General features: G+C 54.9%; 1 protein-coding gene across 1 annotated transcript in view; it reads left to right on the top strand.

Annotated features, from left to right (window-relative positions):
- LOC140194191 (potassium/sodium hyperpolarization-activated cyclic nucleotide-gated channel 4-like) overlaps positions 1 to 22,948 on the top strand; it is a 146,056-nt gene extending 123,108 nt beyond the window's left edge. The window contains exon 4 of the mRNA XM_072251698.1: positions 22,904 to 22,948. Coding sequence (XP_072107799.1) covers positions 22,904 to 22,948 — 45 coding nt within the window. The remainder of the gene's footprint in view (positions 1 to 22,903) is intronic.
- The last annotated feature ends 281 nt before the right edge of the window (positions 22,949 to 23,229 follow it).

The following is a 23,229-nucleotide window of genomic DNA, read 5'->3' as shown; positions in this document are numbered from 1 at the left end:
GGGTAGAGTGGAAAAAGGAGGGGGAGGAAGGAGGAGGAGGGGGAAGGAAAGGTGGGAGGAGGGGGAGGAAAGGGGGCAAGAAGGGGAGGGAAGAGGAAAGGAGGGAGAGTGGAATAATTGAGGGAGGGGGAAAGGAGGATGGGAGGGTGAAGAAAGGAAGGTGGGGGGAAGGAGGGAGGGGATGAATGGGGAGCAATGGAGGGGAAGAAATGTGGGAGAGGGGAAGAAAGGAGGGAGAGAGGGTGGGGAAGGATGGGGGAATAAATGAGGGAGGGAGGGAGGGAAAGAAAAGAGGGAGAGGGAAGAAACTAGGGAGGCGGAAGAAAAGGGGAAGGAGAGAAAGAAGAGACGCAGAGGGTGTGAGGAATTAAGGAGTGTGAGGGAGGGAGAGGGGAAGAAGGGAGGGGGTCAGAGGGGAAGGAAGGAGGGAGGGGGAGTAGGAGGGAGGGAGGGGAAAGGAGGGAGGAGGCGGGAAGGAGAGAGGCCAAGTAGCATCTATGGAAAATACTACAGGCGTCACTTTGGGCTGAAACCCTTCAGCAGGACTGGAGATAAAAAGCTGAGGAGTAGATTTAAAAAGTGGGAAAGGTGAGAGAGAATCACAAGGTGATAGGGGAAACCTGGAAGGATGAAGTAAAGAGCTGGGAAGTTAATCAGTGAAAGAGACAGAAGGCTGTGGAAGAAAGAAAAAGGCAGGAGGAGATGGGCAGGCAAGGAGATAAGGTGACTGAGGGAATGGGGGATAGGAAATGGTGAAGGGGTGGTGGGTGGGGGGGAGAAACGACCGGAAGTTTGAGAAATCGATGTTCATGCCATCTGGTTGGAGGCTATGAGTTGTTGTTCCTCCAACCCAAGTGTGGCCTCATCATGACAGTAGAGGAGGCCATGGATGGACATATGGGAATGGGAATGGGAAGTGGAATTAAAATGGGTGGCCACTGGGAGATCCCGCTTGTTCTGGCTCGGTGAAGCGGTCTCCCAATCTACGCTGGGCCTCACCGATATACAAGAGATCACACCGGGAGCACCGAACGCAGTATATGACCCCAACAGACTCAGAGGTGGTGTGGCCTCGTCTGAAGGACTGTTCGGGGCCCTGGAATGGTAGTGAGGGAGGAGGTGTAGGGGCAGGTGTAGCACTTGTTCCGCTTGCAAGGATAAATGCCAGGAGGGAGTTCAGTGGGGAGGGACGCATGGACAAGGGAGTCACATAGGGAGCCAACCCTGTGGAAGGCAGAAAGTGGGGTGGGGGGAGATGTGCTTGGTGGTGGGATCCCACTGAGGTGGCAAAAGTTCCAGAGAATTATGTGCGGAGACTACTGGAGTGGCAGATGAGGACAAGAGAACCCTATCCCTGGTAAGGTGCTGGGAGGATGGGTTAAGAGCAGACGTGCATGAAATGGAAGAGATGTGGATGAGGGCAGCATTGATGGTGGAGGAAGGGAAGCCCCTTTCTTTGAAAAAGGAGGACATCTACTTTGTTCTAGAATGAAAAGCCTCATCCTGAGAGCAGATGCAGCAGAAAGGAAGGAAATGAGAGAAGGGGTTGGCGTTTTTACAAGTAACAAGGTTGGAAGAGGTATAGTCCGAGTAGCTGTGAGAGTTCATGGGTTTGTAATAGACGTCAGAGGATAAGCTGTTCCAGAGATAGAACATAGAACATTGAATAGTACAGCACGTTATAGACCCTTCGGCCCACGATGTTGTGCTGACCCTCAAACCTTGCCTCCCATATAACCCCCCACCTTAAATTCCTCCATATACCTGTCTAGTAGTCTCTTAAACTTCACTAGTGTATCTGCCTCCACCACTGACTCAGGCAGTGCATTCCACACACCAACCACTCTCTGAGTAAAAAACCTTCCTCTAATATCCCCCTTGAACTTCCCACCCCTTACCTTAAAGCCATGTCCTCTTGTATTGAGCAGTGGTGCCCTGGGGAAGAGGCGCTGGCTATCCACTCTATCTATTCCTCTTATTATCTTGTACACCTCTATCATGTCTCCTCTCATCCCCCTTCTCTCCAAAGAGTAAAGCCCTAGCTCCCTTAATCTCTGATCATAATCCATACTCTCTAAACAAGGCAGCATTCTGGTAAATCTCCTCTGTACCATTTCCAATGCTTCCACATCCTTCCTATAGTGAGGCGACCAGAACTGAACACAGTACTGCAAGTGTGGCCTAACCAGAGTTTTACAGAGCTGCATCATTACATCGCGACTCTTAAACTCTATCCCTTGACTTATGAAAGCTAACACCCCATAAGCTTTCTTAATTACCTTATCTACCTGTGAGGCAACTTTCAGGGATCTGTGGACATGTACCCCCAGATCCCTCTGTTCCTCCACACTACCAAGTATCCTGCCATTTACTTTGTACTCTGCCTTGGAGTTTGTCCTTCCAAAGTGTACCACCTCACACTTCTCCGGGTTGAACTCCATCTGCCACTTCTCGGCCCACTTCTGCATCCTATCAATGTCTCTCTGCAATCTTCAACAATCCTCTACACTATCTACAACACCACCAACCTTTGTGTCGTCTGCAAACTTGCCAACCCACCCTTCTACCCCCACATCCAGGTCGTTAATAAAAATCACGAAAAGTAGAGGTCCCAGAACAGATCCTTGTGGGACACAACTAGTCACAATCCTCCAATCTGAAGATACTCTCCACCACAACCCTCTGTCTTCTGCAGGCAAGCCAATTCTGAATCCACCTGACCAAACTTCCCTGGATCCCATGCCTTCTGACTTTCTGAATAAGCCTACTGTGTGGAACCTTGTCAAATGCCTTACTAAAATCCAAGTAGATCACATCCACTGCACTACCCTCATCTATATGCCTGGTGACCTCCTCAAAGAACTCTATCAGGCTTGTTAGACACAATCTGCCCTTCACAAGCCATGCTGACTGTCCCTGATCAGACCATGATTCTCTAAATGCCCATAAATCCTATCTCTAAGAATCTTTTCCAGCAGCTTTCCCACCACAGATGTAAGGCTCACTGGTCCATAATTATCCAGACTATCCCTACTACCTCTTTTGAACAAGGGAACAACATTCGCCTCCCTCCAATCCTCCGGTACCATTCCCGTGGACAACGAGGACAAAAAGATTCTAGCCAGAGGTTCAGCAATCTCTTCTCTCGCCTCGTGGAGCAGCCTGGGGAATATTCCATCAGGCCCCGGGGACTTATCTGTCCTAATGTATATTAACACCTCCAACACCTCCTCTCCCTTAATATCAACATGCTCCAGAACATCAACCTCACTCATATTGTCCTCACCATCATCAAGTTCCCTCTCATTGGTGAATACCGAAGAGAAATATTCATTGAGGACCTCGCTCACTTCCACAGCCTCCAGGCACATCTTCCCACCTTTATCTCTAATCGGTCCTACCTTCACTCCTGTCATCCTTTTTTTCTTCACATAATTGAACAATGCCTTGGGGTTTTCCTTTACCCTACTCGCCAAGGCCTTCTCATGCCCCCTTCTTGCTCTTCTCAGCCCCTTCTTAAGCTCCTTTCTTGCTTCTCTATATTCCTCAATAGACCCATCTGATCCTTGCTTCCTAAACCTCATGTATGCTGCCTTCTTCCTCCTGACTAGATTTTCCACCTCACTTGTCACCCATGGTTCCTTTACCCTACCATTCTTTATCTTCCTCACCGGGACAAATTTATCCCTAACTCCTGCAAAAGATCCCTAAACATCGACCACATGTCCATAGTACATTTCCCTGCAAAAACATCATCCTAATTCACACCCGCAAGTTCTAGCCTTATAGCCTCATAATTTGTCCTTCCCCAATTAAAAGTTTTCCTGTCCTCTCTGATTTTATCCTTTTCCATGATAATGTTAAAGGCCAGGGAGCGGTGGTCACTGTCCCCCAGATGCTCACCCACTGAGAGATCTGTGACCTGACCCGGTTCGTTACCTAGTACTAGATCTAGTATGGCATTCCCCCTCGTCAGCCTGTCCACATACTGTGACAGGAATCCATCCTGGACACACTTAACAAACTCTGCCCCATCTAAAGCCTTGGAACTAATCAGGTGCCAATCAATATTAGGGAAGTTAAAGTCACTCATGATAACAACCCTGTTATTTTTGCGCCTTGCCAAAATCTGCCTCCCAATCTGCTCCTCGGTATCTCTACTGCTACCAGGGGGCCTATAGAATACCCCCAGTAGAGTAACTGCTCCCTTCCTGTTCCTGACTTCCACCCATACTGACTCAAAAGAGGATCCTGCTACATTACCCACCCTTTCTGTAGCTGTAATAGTATCTCTGACCAGTAATGCCACCCCTCCTCCCCTTTTTCCACCCTCTCTATCCCTTTTAAAGCACTGAAATCCAGGAATATTGAGAATCCATTCCTGCCCTGGTGCTAGCCAAGTCTCTGTAATGGCCACTACATCATTATTCCATCTATGTATCCAAGCTCTCAGTTCATCACCTTTGTCCCTGATGCTTCTTGCATTGAGGTACACACATTTCAGCCCTTCTACCTTACTACCTTTACACCGTTTATTCTGCTTCTCTTTCCTCAAAGCCTCTCTATATGTTAGATCTGGCTTTACTCCATGCACTTCTTTCACTGCTCTATCGCTATGAGTCCCATCCCCCTTGCAAATTAGTTTAAACCCTCCTGAACCATGCTAGCAAACCTACCTGCAAGGATATTGCTCCCCCTCGAGTTCAGGTGCAACCCATCCAATCTGTGCAGGTCCCACCTTCCCCAGAAGAGATCCCAATGATCCAAAAATCTAAAACCCTGCTCACTGCACCAACTCCTCGGCCACGCATTCAACTGCCATCTCCTCCAATTCTTATCATCACTATCACGTAGCACTGGCAGCAATCCTGAGAACGTCACCCTTGAGGTCCTGTTCTTCAGCCTTCTGCCTAGTTCCCGAAATTCACACTTCAGGACCTCATCCCTCTTCCTGCCCATATCGTTGGTCCCAACATGTATCATGACTTCTGGTTGCTTTCCCTCTCGTACCAGGATGTCATGCACCCGGGTCAGAGACATCCAGGACCCTGGCACCCAGGAGGCAACAAACCATGTGGATGTCCTTCTCATGTCCACAAAATCTCCTGTTTGCTCCCCTAACTATAGAGCCTCCAATGACGACAGCTCTCCTCTTCTCCATCCCACCCTTCTGCACCACAGGGTCAGACTCAGTTCCGGAGGCCCTGCCACCGTGGCTCACACCTGGTCGGTCGTCCCCGCCAACAGTATCCAGGATGGTAGACTTATTATTCAGGGGAATGGCTACAGGGGTGCTCTGCACTACCTGTCAGCTCACCTTCGCTTTCCCCCCTCTGACTGTCACCCAACGACCTGTTTCCGACAGCCCAGGTGTGACTACCTCCCCGTAGCTCTCATCTATGACTACCTCATTCTCCCTTGTGAGTTGAAGGTCATCCAGCTGCTGCTCCAGATTCCTTACACGGTCTTCCAGATCGCCCAGCCGTATGCACTTCTGGCAGATGTGACTCTGTGGGAGAGGGGCGTTCCCCCAAGACTGCCACATCTCACATGAGAGGCACATCACCGTCTCAGGAGGCATTGTAAAGACTAAATAGAGACAGTGAGATTGAGAAAGGGGAGGGGTGTCGGAAACGGACAAGGTGAATTTGAGGACAGGGTGGAAATTGGAGGCAAAGTGGATGAAGTTGACAAGTTCAGCAAATTGATGGGTGCTGGGAGCAGCGCCAATGCAGTTGTCATGTGATGTAGGAAAAGCGGAGGACGGTCACCAGTGTAGGCTTGGAACACGGACTGTTCCACGTAGCCAACAAACAGGCAGGCATGACTGGGACCCGTGTGAGGGCCCATGACAACACCTTTTGTTTGAAGGAAGTGGGAGGAGCCAAAGGAGAAATTGTTAAGAGTGAGGACAAGTTCTGCTAGACAGAAGAGAGTGGTGGTGGAGGGGAACTGGTTGGGTCTGGTGTCCAGAAAGAAACGGAGAACCTTGAGGCCTTCCCGATGGGGGATGGAGGTGTAGAGGGACTGGACATCCAAAGTAAAAATAAGATGATGGGGGCCAGGGAACCGGAAATCATTGAAAAGATCCAGAATGTGTTAAGCGTCATGGATGTAGGTAGGGGGGGACTGAACCGGAAGAATAACACCGAGTCGCGGTACGCAAATATAAGTTCAGTGGGGCAGGAACAAGCCGAAACAATGGGTCTACCTGGATAAGTGGGTTTGTGCATCTTGAGTAGGAGGCAGAAACGGGAGGTACAGGGTGCAGGAACTAAGAGGTTGATGGCGGTGGATGGGAGATCCCCAGTTAATAAGGTTAGTGATGGTGTGGGAGACGATAGCCTGGTGCTACTTAGTGGAGTCCTGTTTGAGGGGTAAGAGGATGTGTCTGAGAGTTGGTGCTGGGCCTCAGCAAGGTACAGATCAGTACGCCAGATTACTACAGCATCTCCCTTATCTGTGGGTTTGATGGTGAGATTAGGATTCGAGTGGAGAGCCGAGCGTATGCAAGGTGTGAGGTTGGAATTGGAGACAGGAGTGTTGAAGTCCAGACTGTTGATGTTCTGTCGACAGTTGGCAATGAGAAGGTCCAGAGCAGGCCAGGGCAGGGTGTCCAGGAAGTGGAGGAGGGTTGAAGATGGGAGAAGGGGTCTTCGGTGCAGGGTGGGGAATCGTTGTCAAAGAAAATAGGCTTGGAGATGGAGGTGGCAGAAGAACAGCTCAGCATTGTGGGAGGTGTGGAACCTACTGGGGTGTGGGTATGGGGGGGATGTGTGTGGGTGACAGACCCATCGCCCAGCGAGGGTCAGTGTGAGAGACCCATCGTCCAGCGAGGATAAGTGTGAGAGACCCATCACCCCGTGAGGGTCAGCGTGTGTGACCCATTGCCCAGTGAGGATCGGTGTGTCAGAGACCCATCGCCCAGAGAGGATCAGTGTGTCAGACCCATCGCCCAGTGAGGGTCAGTGTGAGAGACCCATCGCCCAGTGACGATCAGTGTGTGAGACCCATCGCCCAGTGAGGATCAGTGTGTGAGACCCGTCGCCCAGTGAGGATCAGTGTGTGAGACCCATCGTCCAGTGAGGATCAGTGTGTGAGACCCATCGTCCAGTGAGGGTCAGTGTGTGTGAGACCCATCGCCCAGTGAGGATCAGTGTGAGAGACGCATCGCCCAGTGACGATCAGTGTGTGAGACCCATCGCCCAGTGAGGATCAGAGTGACAGACCCATCGCCCAGTGAGGATCAGTGTGTGAGAGACCCGTCGCCCAGTGAGGATCAGAGTGTCAGAGACCCGTCGCCCAGTGAGGATCGGTGTGTGAGACATCCATCACCCAGTGACGGTCAGTGTCTGAGACCCATCGCCCAGTGAGGAACAGAGTGTGAGACCCATCGCCCAGTGAGGATCAGTGTGAGAGACCCATCGCCCAGTGACGATCAGTGTGAGAGACCCATACGGCAGTGAGGGTCAGTGTGTGAGACCCATCACCCAGTGAGGGTCAGTGTGAGAGACCCATCGCCCAGTGATGATCAGTGTGTGAGAGACCCATCGCCCAGTGACGATTAGTGTGTGAGAGACCCATCACCCAGTGAGGATCAGAGTGTGAGAGACCCATCACCAAGTGAGGATCAGAGGGTGAGACCCATTGCCCAGTGACGATCAGTGTGAGAGACCCATCGCCCAGTGACGATCAGTGTGAGAGACCCATCGCCCAGTGACGATCAGTGTGTGAGACCCATCGCCCAGTGAGGGTCAGTGTGTGAGACCCATCGTCCAGTGAGGGTCAGTGTGAGAGACCCATCGCCCAGTGACGATCAGTGTGTGAGAGACCCATCGCCCAGTGACGATCAGTGTGTGAGAGACCCATCACCCAGTGACAATCAGTGTGTGAGAGACCCATCACCCAGTGAGGATCAGAGTGTGAGAGACCCATCGCCCAGTGACGATCAGAGTGTGAGAGACCCATCGCCCAGTGACGATCAGAGGGTGAGACCCATCGCCCAGTGAGGATCAGTGTGAGAGACCCATCGCCCAGTGAGGATCAGAGTGTGAGACCCATCGCCCAGTGACGATCAATGTGTGAGACCTGTCACCCAGTGAGGATCAGTGTGTGAGACCCGTCGTCCAGTGAGGGTCAGTGTGTGTGAGACCCATCGCCCAGTGAGGATCAGTCTGAGAGACACATCGCCCAGTGACGATAAGTGTGTGAGACCCATCGCCCAGTGAGGATCAGAGTTGAGAGACCCATCGCCCAGTGAGGATCAGTGTGTCAGACCCATCGCCCAGTGAGGGTCAGTGTCTGAGACCCATCGCCCAGTGAGGATCAGTGCGTGAGACCCATCGCCCAGTGACGGTCAGAGTGTGAGACCCATCGCCCAGTGACGATCAATGTGTGAGACCTGTCATCCAGTGAGGGTCAGTGTGTGAGACCCATCGCCCAGTGAGGGTCAGTGTGTGAGACCCGTCACCCAGTGAGGGTCAGTGTGTGTGAGACCCATCGCCCAGTGAGGATCAGTCTGAGAGACTCATCGCCCAGTGACGATCAGTGTGTGAGACCCATCGCCCAGTGAGGATCAGAGTTGAGAGACCCATCGCCCAGTGAGGATCAGTGTGTCAGACCCATCGCCCAGTGAGGGTCAGTGTCTGAGACCCATCGCCCAGTGAGGATCAGTGCGTGAGACCCATCGCCCAGTGACGGTCAGAGTGTGAGACCCATCGCCCAGTGACGATCAATGTGTGAGACCTGTCGTCCAGTGAGGGTCAGTGTGTGAGACCCATCGCCCAGTGAGGGTCAGTGTGTGAGACCCGTCGCCCAGTGAGGGTCAGTGTGTGTGAGACCCATCGCCCAGTGAGGATCAGTGTGTGCGACCCATCGCCCAGTGAGGATCAGTGTGAGAGACCCATCGCCCAGTGACGATCAGTGTGTGAGACCCATCGCCCAGTGAGGGTCAGTGTGTGAGACCCATCGTCCAGTGGGGGTCAGTGTGTGAGACCCATCGTCCAGTGAGGGTCACTGTGTGTGAGACCCATCGCCCAGTGAGGATCAGAGTCTGAGAGACCCATCGCCCAGTGAGGATCAGTATGAGAGACCCATCGCCCAGTGACGATCAGTGTGAGAGACCCATCGCCCAGTGACGATCAGTGTAAGAGACCCATCCGCCAGTGACGATCAGTGTGTGAGACCCATCATCCAGTGAGGGTCAGTGTGTGTGAGACCCATCGCCTAGTGAGAATCAGTGTGTGAGACACACCGCCCAGTGAGGATCAGAGTTGAGAGACCCATCGCCCAGTGAGGATCAGAGTGTGAGAGACCCATCGCCCAGTGAGGATCAGTGTGTCAGACCCATCACCCAGTGACGATCAGTGTGTGAGACCCATCGCCCAGTGAGGGTCAGTGTGTCAGACCCATCACCCAGTGACGATCAGTGTGTGAGACCCATCGCCCAGTGACAATCAGTGGGAGAGACCCATCGCCCAGTGACGATCAGAGTGAGAGACCCATCGCCCAGTGACGATCAGAGTGAGAGACCCATCGCCCAGTGACGATCAGTGTGTGAGAGACCCATCGCCCAGTGAGGATCAGAGTGTGAGAGACCCATCACCTAGTGAGGGTCAGTGTGTGTGAGACCCATCGCCCAGTGAGGATCAGTGTGTGAGACCCATCGCCCAGTGAGGATCAGAGTGTGAGAGACCCATCGCCCAGTGAGGATCAGTGTGTGAGACCCATCGCCCAGTGACGATCAGAGTGTGAGAGACCCATCGCCCAGTGAGGATCAGTGTGTCAGACCCATCGCCCAGTGAGGGTCAGTGTCTGAGACCCATCGCCCAGTGAGGATCAGTGCGTGAGACCCATCGCCCAGTGACGGTCAGAGTGTGAGACCCATCGCCCAGTGACGATCAATGTGTGAGACCCGTCGCCCAGTGACGATCAGTGTGTGAGACCCATTGTCCAGTGGGGGTCAGTGTGTGAGACCCATCGTCCAGTGAGGGTCACTGTGTGTGAGACCCATCGCCCAGTGAGGATCAGAGTCTGAGAGACCCATCGCCCAGTGAGGATCAGTGTGAGAGACCCATCACCCAGTGACGATCAGAGTGAGAGACCCATCGCCCAGTGAGGATCAGAGTCTGAGAGACCCATCGCCCAGTCAGGATCAGTGTGTGAGACCCATCGCCCAGTGAGGGTCAGTGTGTGAGAGACCCATCACCCAGTGAGGATCGGTGTGTGAGACCCATCACCCAGTGAGGGTCAGTGTGTGTGAGAACCCATCGCCCAGTGAGGATCAGTGTGTGAGACCCATCGCCCAGTGACGATCAGTGTGTGAGACCCATCGCCCAGTGACTATCAGTGTGTGAGACCCATCGCCCAGTGAGGATCAACGTGTGAGACCCGTCGTCCAGTGAGGGTCAGTGTGTGTGAGACCCATCGCCCAGTCAGGATCAGTGTGTGAGACCCATCGCCCAGTGAGGATCACAGTGTGAGAGACCCATCACCCAGTGAGGATCAGAGTGTGAGAGACCCATCGCCCAGTGATGGTCAGTGTGTGAGACCCATTGCCCAGTGAGGGTCAGTGTGTGTGAGACCCATCGCCCAGTGAGAATCAGTGTGTGAGACACACCGCCCAGTCAGGATCAGTGTGTGAGACCCATCGCCCAGTGAGGATCACAGTGTGAGAGACCCATCACCCAGTGAGGATCAGAGTGTGAGAGACCCATCGCCCAGTGACGGTCAGTGTGTGAGACCCATTGCCCAGTGACGATCAGTGTGAGAGACCCATCGCCCAGTGACGATCAGTGTGTGAGACCCATCGCCCAGTGAGGATCAGAGTGTGAGACCCATCGCCCAGTGACGATCAATGTGTGAGACCCGTCGCCCAGTGAGGATCAGTGTGTGAGACCCGTCGTCCAGTGAGGGTCAGTGTGTGTGAGGCCCATCGCCCAGTGAGGGTCAGTGTGTGTGAGACCCATCGCCCGGTGAGGATCAGTGTGTGAGAACCATCGCCCGGTGAGGATCAGTGTGAGAGACCCATCGCCCAGTGACGATCAGTGTGAGAGACCCATCGCCCAGTGACGATCAGTGTGTGAGACCCATCGTCCAGTGAGGGTCAGTGTGTGTGAGACCCATCGCCCAGTGAGAATCAGTGTGTGAGACACACCGCCCAGTGAGGATCAGAGTTGAGAGACCCATCGCCCAGTGAGGATCAGTGTGTGAGACCCATCGTCCAGTGAGGGTCAGTGTGTGACAGCCATCGTCCAGTGAGGGTCAGTGTGTGTGAGACCCATCGCCCAGTCAGGATCAGTGTGTGAGACCCATCGCCCAGTGACGATCAGAGTGAGAGACCAATTGCCCAGTGATGATCAGTGTGTGAGAGACCCATCGCCCAGTGAGGATCAGAGTGTGAGAGACCCATCACCTAGTGAGGATCAGTGTGTGTGAGACCCATCGCCCAGTGAGGATCAGTGTGTGAGACCCATCGCCCAGTGAGGATCAGAGTGTGAGAGACCCATCACCCAGTGAGGATCAGAGTGTGAGAGACCCATCGCCCAGTGACGGTCAGTGTGTGAGACCCATTGCCCAGTGACGATCAGTGTGAGAGACCCATCGCCCAGTGACGATCAGTGTGTGAGACCCATCGCCCAGTGACGATCAGTGTGTGAGACCCATCGCCCAGTGACGATCAATGTGTGAGACCCGTCGCCCAGTGAGGATCAGTGTGTGAGACCCATCGCCCAGTGAGGGTCAGTGTGTGAGACCCATCGCCCAGTGAGGGTCAGTGTGAGAGACCCATCACCCAGTGAGGGTCAGTGTGAGAGACCCATCACCCAGTGACGATCAGAGTGAGAGACCCATCGCCCAGTGAGGATCAGAGTCTGAGAGACCCATCGCCCAGTCAGGATCAGTGTGTGAGACCCATCTCCCAGTGAGGGTCAGTGTGTGTGAGAACCCATCGCCCAGTGAGGATCAGTGTGTGAGACCCATCGCCCAGTGACGATCAGTGTGTGAGACCCATCGCCCAGTGACTATCAGTGTGTGAGACCCATCGCCCAGTGAGGATCAACGTGTGAGACCCGTCGTCCAGTGAGGGTCAGTGTGTGAGAGACCCATCGCCCAGTGACGATCAGTGTGTGAGAGACCCATCGCCCAGTGACGATCAGTGTGTGAGAGACCCATCACCCAGTGACGATCAGTGTGTGAGAGACCCATCACCCAGTGAGGATCAGAGTGTGAGAGACCCATCGCCCAGTGACGATCAGAGTGTGAGAGACCCATCGCCCAGTGACGATCAGAGGGTGAGACCCATCGCCCAGTGAGGATCAGTGTGAGAGACCCATCGCCCAGTGAGGATCAGAGTGTGAGACCCATCGCCCAGTGACGATCAATGTGTGAGACCTGTCACCCAGTGAGGATCAGTGTGTGAGACCCGTCGTCCAGTGAGGGTCAGTGTGTGTGAGACCCATCGCCCAGTGAGGATCAGTCTGAGAGACACATCGCCCAGTGACGATCAGTGTGTGAGACCCATCGCCCAGTGAGGATCAGAGTTGAGAGACCCATCGCCCAGTGAGGATCAGTGTGTCAGACCCATCGCCCAGTGAGGGTCAGTGTCTGAGACCCATCGCCCAGTGAGGATCAGTGCGTGAGACCCATTGCCCAGTGACGGTCAGAGTGTGAGACCCATCGCCCAGTGACGATCAATGTGTGAGACCTGTCGTCCAGTGAGGGTCAGTGTGTGAGACCCATCGCCCAGTGAGGGTCAGTGTGTGAGACCCGTCACCCAGTGAGGGTCAGTGTGTGTGAGACCCATCGCCCAGTGAGGATCAGTCTGAGAGACTCATCGCCCAGTGACGATCAGTGTGTGAGACCCATCGCCCAGTGAGGATCAGAGTTGAGAGACCCATCGCCCAGTGAGGATCAGTGTGTCAGACCCATCGCCCAGTGAGGGTCAGTGTCTGAGACCCATCGCCCAGTGAGGATCAGTGCGTGAGACCCATCGCCCAGTGACGGTCAGAGTGTGAGACCCATCGCCCAGTGACGATCAATGTGTGAGACCTGTCGTCCAGTGAGGGTCAGTGTGTGAGACCCATCGCCCAGTGAGGGTCAGTGTGTGAGACCCGTCGCCCAGTGAGGGTCAGTGTGTGTGAGACCCATCGCCCAGTGAGGATCAGTGTGTGCGACCCATCGCCCAGTGAGGATCAGTGTGAGAGACCCATCGCCCAGTGACGATCAGTGTGTGAGACCCATCGCCCAGTGAGGGTCAGTGTGTGAGACCCATCGTCCAGTGGGGGTCAGTGTGTGAGACCCATCGTCCAGTGAGGGTCACTGTGTGTGAGACCCATCGCCCAGTGAGGATCAGAGTCTGAGAGACCCATCGCCCAGTGAGGATCAGTATGAGAGACCCATCGCCCAGTGACGATCAGTGTGAGAGACCCATCGCCCAGTGACGATCAGTGTAAGAGACCCATCCGCCAGTGACGATCAGTGTGTGAGACCCATCATCCAGTGAGGGTCAGTGTGTGTGAGACCCATCGCCTAGTGAGAATCAGTGTGTGAGACACACCGCCCAGTGAGGATCAGAGTTGAGAGACCCATCGCCCAGTGAGGATCAGAGTGTGAGAGACCCATCGCCCAGTGAGGATCAGTGTGTCAGACCCATCACCCAGTGACGATCAGTGTGTGAGACCCATCGCCCAGTGAGGGTCAGTGTGTCAGACCCATCACCCAGTGACGATCAGTGTGTGAGACCCATCGCCCAGTGACAATCAGTGGGAGAGACCCATCGCCCAGTGACGATCAGAGTGAGAGACCCATCGCCCAGTGACGATCAGAGTGAGAGACCCATCGCCCAGTGACGATCAGTGTGTGAGAGACCCATCGCCCAGTGAGGATCAGAGTGTGAGAGACCCATCACCTAGTGAGGGTCAGTGTGTGTGAGACCCATCGCCCAGTGAGGATCAGTGTGTGAGACCCATCGCCCAGTGAGGATCAGAGTGTGAGAGACCCATCGCCCAGTGAGGATCAGTGTGTGAGACCCATCGCCCAGTGACGATCAGAGTGTGAGAGACCCATCGCCCAGTGAGGATCAGTGTTTAAGACCCATCACCCAGTGACGATTAGTGTGAGAGACCCATCGCCCAGTGAGGATTAGTGTGAGAGACCCATCGCCCAGTGAGGATCGGTGTGTGTGAGACCCGTCGCCCAGTGAGGATCAGTGTGTGAGACCCATCGCCCAGTGAGCATCAGTGTGAGAGACCCATCGCTCAGTGACGATCAGAGTGTGAGACCCATCGCCCAGTGAGGATCAGTGTGTGAGACCCATCGCCCAGTGAGCATCAGAGTGTGAGACCCATCGCCCAGTGAGGATCAGTGTGTGAGACCCATCGCCCAGTGAGGGTCAGTGTGTGAGACCCATCGCCCAGTGAGGGTCAGTGTGTGTGAGACCCATTGCCCAGTGAGGATCAGAGTGTGTGAGACCCATCGCCCAGTGAGGATCAGTGTGTCAGACCCATCGCCCAGTGAGGGTCAGTGTCTGAGACCCATCGCCCAGTGAGGATCAGTGCGTGAGACCCATCGCCCAGTGACGGTCAGAGTGTGAGACCCATCGCCCAGTGACGATCAATGTGTGAGACCCGTCGCCCAGTGACGATCAGTGTGTGAGACCCATTGTCCAGTGGGGGTCAGTGTGTGAGACCCATCGTCCAGTGAGGGTCACTGTGTGTGAGACCCATCGCCCAGTGAGGATCAGAGTCTGAGAGACCCATCGCCCAGTGAGGATCAGTGTGAGAGACCCATCACCCAGTGACGATCAGAGTGAGAGACCCATCGCCCAGTGAGGATCAGAGTCTGAGAGACCCATCGCCCAGTCAGGATCAGTGTGTGAGACCCATCGCCCAGTGAGGGTCAGTGTGTGAGAGACCCATCACCCAGTGAGGATCGGTGTGTGAGACCCATCACCCAGTGAGGGTCAGTGTGTGTGAGAACCCATCGCCCAGTGAGGATCAGTGTGTGAGACCCATCGCCCAGTGACGATCAGTGTGTGAGACCCATCGCCCAGTGACTATCAGTGTGTGAGACCCATCGCCCAGTGAGGATCAACGTGTGAGACCCGTCGTCCAGTGAGGGTCAGTGTGTGTGAGACCCATCGCCCAGTCAGGATCAGTGTGTGAGACCCATCGCCCAGTGAGGATCACAGTGTGAGAGACCCATCACCCAGTGAGGATCAGAGTGTGAGAGACCCATCGCCCAGTGATGGTCAGTGTGTGAGACCCATTGCCCAGTGAGGGTCAGTGTGTGTGAGACCCATCGCCCAGTGAGAATCAGTGTGTGAGACACACCGCCCAGTCAGGATCAGTGTGTGAGACCCATCGCCCAGTGAGGATCACAGTGTGAGAGACCCATCACCCAGTGAGGATCAGAGTGTGAGAGACCCATCGCCCAGTGACGGTCAGTGTGTGAGACCCATTGCCCAGTGACGATCAGTGTGAGAGACCCATCGCCCAGTGACGATCAGTGTGTGAGACCCATCGCCCAGTGAGGATCAGAGTGTGAGACCCATCGCCCAGTGACGATCAATGTGTGAGACCCGTCGCCCAGTGAGGATCAGTGTGTGAGACCCGTCGTCCAGTGAGGGTCAGTGTGTGTGAGGCCCATCGCCCAGTGAGGGTCAGTGTGTGTGTGAGACCCATCGCCCGGTGAGGATCAGTGTGTGAGAACCATCGCCCGGTGAGGATCAGTGTGAGAGACCCATCGCCCAGTGACGATCAGTGTGAGAGACCCATCGCCCAGTGACGATCAGTGTGTGAGACCCATCGTCCAGTGAGGGTCAGTGTGTGTGAGACCCATCGCCCAGTGAGAATCAGTGTGTGAGACACACCGCCCAGTGAGGATCAGAGTTGAGAGACCCATCGCCCAGTGAGGATCAGTGTGTGAGACCCATCGTCCAGTGAGGGTCAGTGTGTGACAGCCATCGTCCAGTGAGGGTCAGTGTGTGTGAGACCCATCGCCCAGTCAGGATCAGTGTGTGAGACCCATCGCCCAGTGACGATCAGAGTGAGAGACCAATTGCCCAGTGATGATCAGTGTGTGAGAGACCCATCGCCCAGTGAGGATCAGAGTGTGAGAGACCCATCACCTAGTGAGGATCAGTGTGTGTGAGACCCATCGCCCAGTGAGGATCAGTGTGTGAGACCCATCGCCCAGTGAGGATCAGAGTGTGAGAGACCCATCACCCAGTGAGGATCAGAGTGTGAGAGACCCATCGCCCAGTGACGGTCAGTGTGTGAGACCCATTGCCCAGTGACGATCAGTGTGAGAGACCCATCGCCCAGTGACGATCAGTGTGTGAGACCCATCGCCCAGTGACGATCAGTGTGTGAGACCCATCGCCCAGTGACGATCAATGTGTGAGACCCGTCGCCCAGTGACGGTCAGAGTGTGAGACCCATCGCCCAGTGACGATCAATGTGTGAGACCTGTCGTCCAGTGAGGGTCAGTGTGTGAGACCCATCGCCCAGTGAGGGTCAGTGTGTGAGACCCGTCACCCAGTGAGGGTCAGTGTGTGTGAGACCCATCGCCCAGTGAGGATCAGTCTGAGAGACTCATCGCCCAGTGACGATCAGTGTGTGAGACCCATCGCCCAGTGAGGATCAGAGTTGAGAGACCCATCGCCCAGTGAGGATCAGTGTGTCAGACCCATCGCCCAGTGAGGGTCAGTGTCTGAGACCCATCGCCCAGTGAGGATCAGTGCGTGAGACCCATCGCCCAGTGACGGTCAGAGTGTGAGACCCATCGCCCAGTGACGATCAATGTGTGAGACCTGTCGTCCAGTGAGGGTCAGTGTGTGAGACCCATCGCCCAGTGAGGGTCAGTGTGTGAGACCCGTCGCCCAGTGAGGGTCAGTGTGTGTGAGACCCATCGCCCAGTGAGGATCAGTGTGTGCGACCCATCGCCCAGTGAGGATCAGTGTGAGAGACCCATCGCCCAGTGACGATCAGTGTGTGAGACCCATCGCCCAGTGAGGGTCAGTGTGTGAGACCCATCGTCCAGTGGGGGTCAGTGTGTGAGACCCATCGTCCAGTGAGGGTCACTGTGTGTGAGACCCATCGCCCAGTGAGGATCAGAGTCTGAGAGACCCATCGCCCAGTGAGGATCAGTATGAGAGACCCATCGCCCAGTGACGATCAGTGTGAGAGACCCATCGCCCAGTGACGATCAGTGTAAGAGACCCATCCGCCAGTGACGATCAGTGTGTGAGACCCATCATCCAGTGAGGGTCAGTGTGTGTGAGACCCATCGCCTAGTGAGAATCAGTGTGTGAGACACACCGCCCAGTGAGGATCAGAGTTGAGAGACCCATCGCCCAGTGAGGATCAGAGTGTGAGAGACCCATCGCCCAGTGAGGATCAGTGTGTCAGACCCATCACCCAGTGACGATCAGTGTGTGAGACCCATCGCCCAGTGAGGGTCAGTGTGTCAGACCCATCACCCAGTGACGATCAGTGTGTGAGACCCATCGCCCAGTGACAATCAGTGGGAGAGACCCATCGCCCAGTGACGATCAGAGTGAGAGACCCATCGCCCAGTGACGATCAGAGTGAGAGACCCATCGCCCAGTGACGATCAGTGTGTGAGAGACCCATCGCCCAGTGAGGATCAGAGTGTGAGAGACCCATCACCTAGTGAGGGTCAGTGTGTGTGAGACCCATCGCCCAGTGAGGATCAGTGTGTGAGACCCATCGCCCAGTGAGGATCAGAGTGTGAGAGACCCATCGCCCAGTGAGGATCAGTGTGTGAGACCCATCGCCCAGTGACGATCAGAGTGTGAGAGACCCATCGCCCAGTGAGGATCAGTGTTTAAGACCCATCACCCAGTGACGATTAGTGTGAGAGACCCATCGCCCAGTGAGGATTAGTGTGAGAGACCCATCGCCCAGTGAGGATCGGTGTGTGTGAGACCCGTCGCCCAGTGAGGATCAGTGTGTGAGACCCATCGCCCAGTGAGCATCAGTGTGAGAGACCCATCGCTCAGTGACGATCAGAGTGTGAGACCCATCGCCCAGTGAGGATCAGTGTGTGAGACCCATCGCCCAGTGAGCATCAGAGTGTGAGACCCATCGCCCAGTGAGGATCAGTGTGTGAGACCCATCGCCCAGTGAGGGTCAGTGTGTGAGACCCATCGCCCAGTGAGGGTCAGTGTGTGTGAGACCCATTGCCCAGTGAGGATCAGAGTGTGTGAGACCCATCGCCCAGTGAGGATCAGTGTGTCAGACCCATCGCCCAGTGAGGGTCAGTGTCTGAGACCCATCGCCCAGTGAGGATCAGTGCGTGAGACCCATCGCCCAGTGACGGTCAGAGTGTGAGACCCATCGCCCAGTGACGATCAATGTGTGAGACCCGTCGCCCAGTGACGATCAGTGTGTGAGACCCATTGTCCAGTGGGGGTCAGTGTGTGAGACCCATCGTCCAGTGAGGGTCACTGTGTGTGAGACCCATCGCCCAGTGAGGATCAGAGTCTGAGAGACCCATCGCCCAGTGAGGATCAGTGTGAGAGACCCATCACCCAGTGACGATCAGAGTGAGAGACCCATCGCCCAGTGAGGATCAGAGTCTGAGAGACCCATCGCCCAGTCAGGATCAGTGTGTGAGACCCATCGCCCAGTGAGGGTCAGTGTGTGAGAGACCCATCACCCAGTGAGGATCGGTGTGTGAGACCCATCACCCAGTGAGGGTCAGTGTGTGTGAGAACCCATCGCCCAGTGAGGATCAGTGTGTGAGACCCATCGCCCAGTGACGATCAGTGTGTGAGACCCATCGCCCAGTGACTATCAGTGTGTGAGACCCATCGCCCAGTGAGGATCAACGTGTGAGACCCGTCGTCCAGTGAGGGTCAGTGTGTGTGAGACCCATCGCCCAGTCAGGATCAGTGTGTGAGACCCATCGCCCAGTGAGGATCACAGTGTGAGAGACCCATCACCCAGTGAGGATCAGAGTGTGAGAGACCCATCGCCCAGTGATGGTCAGTGTGTGAGACCCATTGCCCAGTGAGGGTCAGTGTGTGTGAGACCCATCGCCCAGTGAGAATCAGTGTGTGAGACACACCGCCCAGTCAGGATCAGTGTGTGAGACCCATCGCCCAGTGAGGATCACAGTGTGAGAGACCCATCACCCAGTGAGGATCAGAGTGTGAGAGACCCATCGCCCAGTGACGGTCAGTGTGTGAGACCCATTGCCCAGTGACGATCAGTGTGAGAGACCCATCGCCCAGTGACGATCAGTGTGTGAGACCCATCGCCCAGTGAGGATCAGAGTGTGAGACCCATCGCCCAGTGACGATCAATGTGTGAGACCCGTCGCCCAGTGAGGATCAGTGTGTGAGACCCGTCGTCCAGTGAGGGTCAGTGTGTGTGAGGCCCATCGCCCAGTGAGGGTCAGTGTGTGTGAGACCCATCGCCCGGTGAGGATCAGTGTGTGAGAACCATCGCCCGGTGAGGATCAGTGTGAGAGACCCATCGCCCAGTGACGATCAGTGTGAGAGACCCATCGCCCAGTGACGATCAGTGTGTGAGACCCATCGTCCAGTGAGGGTCAGTGTGTGTGAGACCCATCGCCCAGTGAGAATCAGTGTGTGAGACACACCGCCCAGTGAGGATCAGAGTTGAGAGACCCATCGCCCAGTGAGGATCAGTGTGTGAGACCCATCGTCCAGTGAGGGTCAGTGTGTGACAGCCATCGTCCAGTGAGGGTCAGTGTGTGTGAGACCCATCGCCCAGTCAGGATCAGTGTGTGAGACCCATCGCCCAGTGACGATCAGAGTGAGAGACCAATTGCCCAGTGATGATCAGTGTGTGAGAGACCCATCGCCCAGTGAGGATCAGAGTGTGAGAGACCCATCACCTAGTGAGGATCAGTGTGTGTGAGACCCATCGCCCAGTGAGGATCAGTGTGTGAGACCCATCGCCCAGTGAGGATCAGAGTGTGAGAGACCCATCACCCAGTGAGGATCAGAGTGTGAGAGACCCATCGCCCAGTGACGGTCAGTGTGTGAGACCCATTGCCCAGTGACGATCAGTGTGAGAGACCCATCGCCCAGTGACGATCAGTGTGTGAGACCCATCGCCCAGTGACGATCAGTGTGTGAGACCCATCGCCCAGTGACGATCAATGTGTGAGACCCGTCGCCCAGTGAGGATCAGTGTGTGAGACCCATCGCCCAGTGAGGGTCAGTGTGTGAGACCCATCGCCCAGTGAGGGTCAGTGTGAGAGACCCATCACCCAGTGAGGGTCAGTGTGAGAGACCCATCACCCAGTGACGATCAGAGTGAGAGACCCATCGCCCAGTGAGGATCAGAGTCTGAGAGACCCATCGCCCAGTCAGGATCAGTGTGTGAGACCCATCTCCCAGTGAGGGTCAGTGTGTGTGAGAACCCATCGCCCAGTGAGGATCAGTGTGTGAGACCCATCGCCCAGTGACGATCAGTGTGTGAGACCCATCGCCCAGTGACTATCAGTGTGTGAGACCCATCGCCCAGTGAGGATCAACGTGTGAGACCCGTCGTCCAGTGAGGGTCAGTGTGTGTGAGACCCATCGCCCAGTCAGGATCAGTGTGTGAGACCCATCGCCCAGTGAGGATCACAGTGTGAGAGACCCATCACCCAGTGAGGATCAGAGTGTGAGAGACCCATCGCCCAGTGATGGTCAGTGTGTGAGACCCATTGCCCAGTGAGGGTCAGTGTGTGTGAGACCCATCGCCCAGTGAGAATCAGTGTGTGAGACACACCGCCCAGTCAGGATCAGTGTGTGAGACCCATCGCCCAGTGAGGATCACAGTGTGAGAGACCCATCACCCAGTGAGGATCAGAGTGTGAGAGACCCATCGCCCAGTGACGGTCAGTGTGTGAGACCCATTGCCCAGTGACGATCAGTGTGAGAGACCCATCGCCCAGTGACGATCAGTGTGTGAGACCCATCGCCCAGTGAGGATCAGAGTGTGAGACCCATCGCCCAGTGACGATCAATGTGTGAGACCCGTCGCCCAGTGAGGATCAGTGTGTGAGACCCGTCGTCCAGTGAGGGTCAGTGTGTGTGAGGCCCATCGCCCAGTGAGGGTCAGTGTGTGTGAGACCCATCGCCCGGTGAGGATCAGTGTGTGAGAACCATCGCCCGGTGAGGATCAGTGTGAGAGACCCATCGCCCAGTGACGATCAGTGTGAGAGACCCATCGCCCAGTGACGATCAGTGTGTGAGACCCATCGTCCAGTGAGGGTCAGTGTGTGTGAGACCCATCGCCCAGTGAGAATCAGTGTGTGAGACACACCGCCCAGTGAGGATCAGAGTTGAGAGACCCATCGCCCAGTGAGGATCAGTGTGTCAGACCCATCGCCCAGTGAGGGTCAGTGTCTGAGACCCATCGCCCAGTGAGGATCAGTGTGTGAGACCCATCGTCCAGTGAGGGTCAGTGTGTGACAGCCATCGTCCAGTGAGGGTCAGTGTGTGTGAGACCCATCGCCCAGTCAGGATCAGTGTGTGAGACCCATCGCCCAGTGACGATCAGAGTGAGAGACCAATCGCCCAGTGATGATCAGTGTGTGAGAGACCCATCGCCCAGTGAGGATCAGAGTGTGAGAGACCCATCACCTAGTGAGGATCAGTGTGTGTGAGACCCATCGCCCAGTGAGGATCAGTGTGTGAGACCCATCGCCCAGTGAGGATCAGAGTGTGAGAGACCCATCACCCAGTGAGGATCAGAGTGTGAGAGACCCATCGCCCAGTGACGGTCAGTGTGTGAGACCCATTGCCCAGTGACGATCAGTGTGAGAGACCCATCGCCCAGTGACGATCAGTGTGTGAGACCCATCGCCCAGTGACGATCAGTGTGTGAGACCCATCGCCCAGTGACGATCAATGTGTGAGACCCGTCGCCCAGTGAGGATCAGTGTGTGAGACCCATCGCCCAGTGAGGGTCAGTGTGTGAGACCCATCGCCCAGTGAGGGTCAGTGTGAGAGACCCATCACCCAGTGAGGGTCAGTGTGAGAGACCCATCACCCAGTGACGATCAGAGTGAGAGACCCATCGCCCAGTGAGGATCAGAGTCTGAGAGACCCATCGCCCAGTCAGGATCAGTGTGTGAGACCCATCTCCCAGTGAGGGTCAGTGTGTGAGAGACCCATCACCCAGTGAGGATCAGTGTGTCAGACCCATCACCCAGTGAGGGTCAGTGTGTGTGAGACCCATCGTCCAGTGAGGATCAGAGTGTGAGAGACCCGTCACCCAGCGAGGATCAGTGTGAGAGACCCATCACTCTGTGTGTTTAAAAAAAATGTAACTCTGACATTCCCCCTATACTTTTCTCTAATCACTTTAAGATTATGCTCTCTTGTATTAGCTATTTCAAGTCAAGTTAAGTTTATTGTCATTTAACTATATACGTACATGTTTACTGCCAAATGAGATGTTTCTCCAGACCAGGGTGTAAAGCACCCAGTATGTGTGTTATGTACACATAACACACAATAACTTAGGAAAGTAAGAATTAAATCTACAAATTAATTACCCATAAGTAAAGTACAGTGCATAAATTAAATATTGTTGAGTACAGTACAAGTTATCTGGTGACACTTGGAGTGTGATGCAGCAGGGGAGTTCAGAAGCTTACGGACTGAGGGAAAAGGCTGTTTCCCATCCTGATTGTTCTTGTATTTATGCATCGGCGTCTCCTGCCTGATGGTAGGAAGTTAAAGAGGATGCTGGATGGATGGGTGGGATCCTTAATAATACTAAGGGTCTTGTGTACGCAGTGCTCCTGATAAACGTCTCTGGTGGATGGTAGGGACACCCCTGTGATCCTCTCAGCTGTTCTCACAGTCCTTTGTCCGGACTTCTGGTCTGATGCTCGACTGTTCCTATTCCAGATGGAGGTGCAACTTGTCAGGTTGCTCTCAGTGGTGCTCCTGTAAACATCAGTTCAGATGAGGGTGGGGTGGTTGGGAGCCTGGCTTGCCTCTATCTCCTCGGGGAGGTGCTGCTGTGCCTTCTTTATTCGGGTGAGGTCATCCGTGACGTGACCTCCTTGGAACTTGGTGCAGTTAACTCTCTCTATGAAGCAGCCATGTATGCACAGAAGGGGATGGTTCATCTGCACCCTCCTACAGTCCCACAATCATTTCCTTGGTCTTCTCCATGTTTGTACTTGGGTTGTTGTCCTCACACCACCAGCTACTCCACTTCCACTCCCTCA

This window comes from Mobula birostris, chromosome 2, assembly GCF_030028105.1.
Source record: "Mobula birostris isolate sMobBir1 chromosome 2, sMobBir1.hap1, whole genome shotgun sequence".
NCBI classification, from domain to species: domain Eukaryota; kingdom Metazoa; phylum Chordata; class Chondrichthyes; order Myliobatiformes; family Myliobatidae; genus Mobula; species Mobula birostris.
This window is presented reverse-complemented; position numbering and strand designations above follow the sequence as displayed.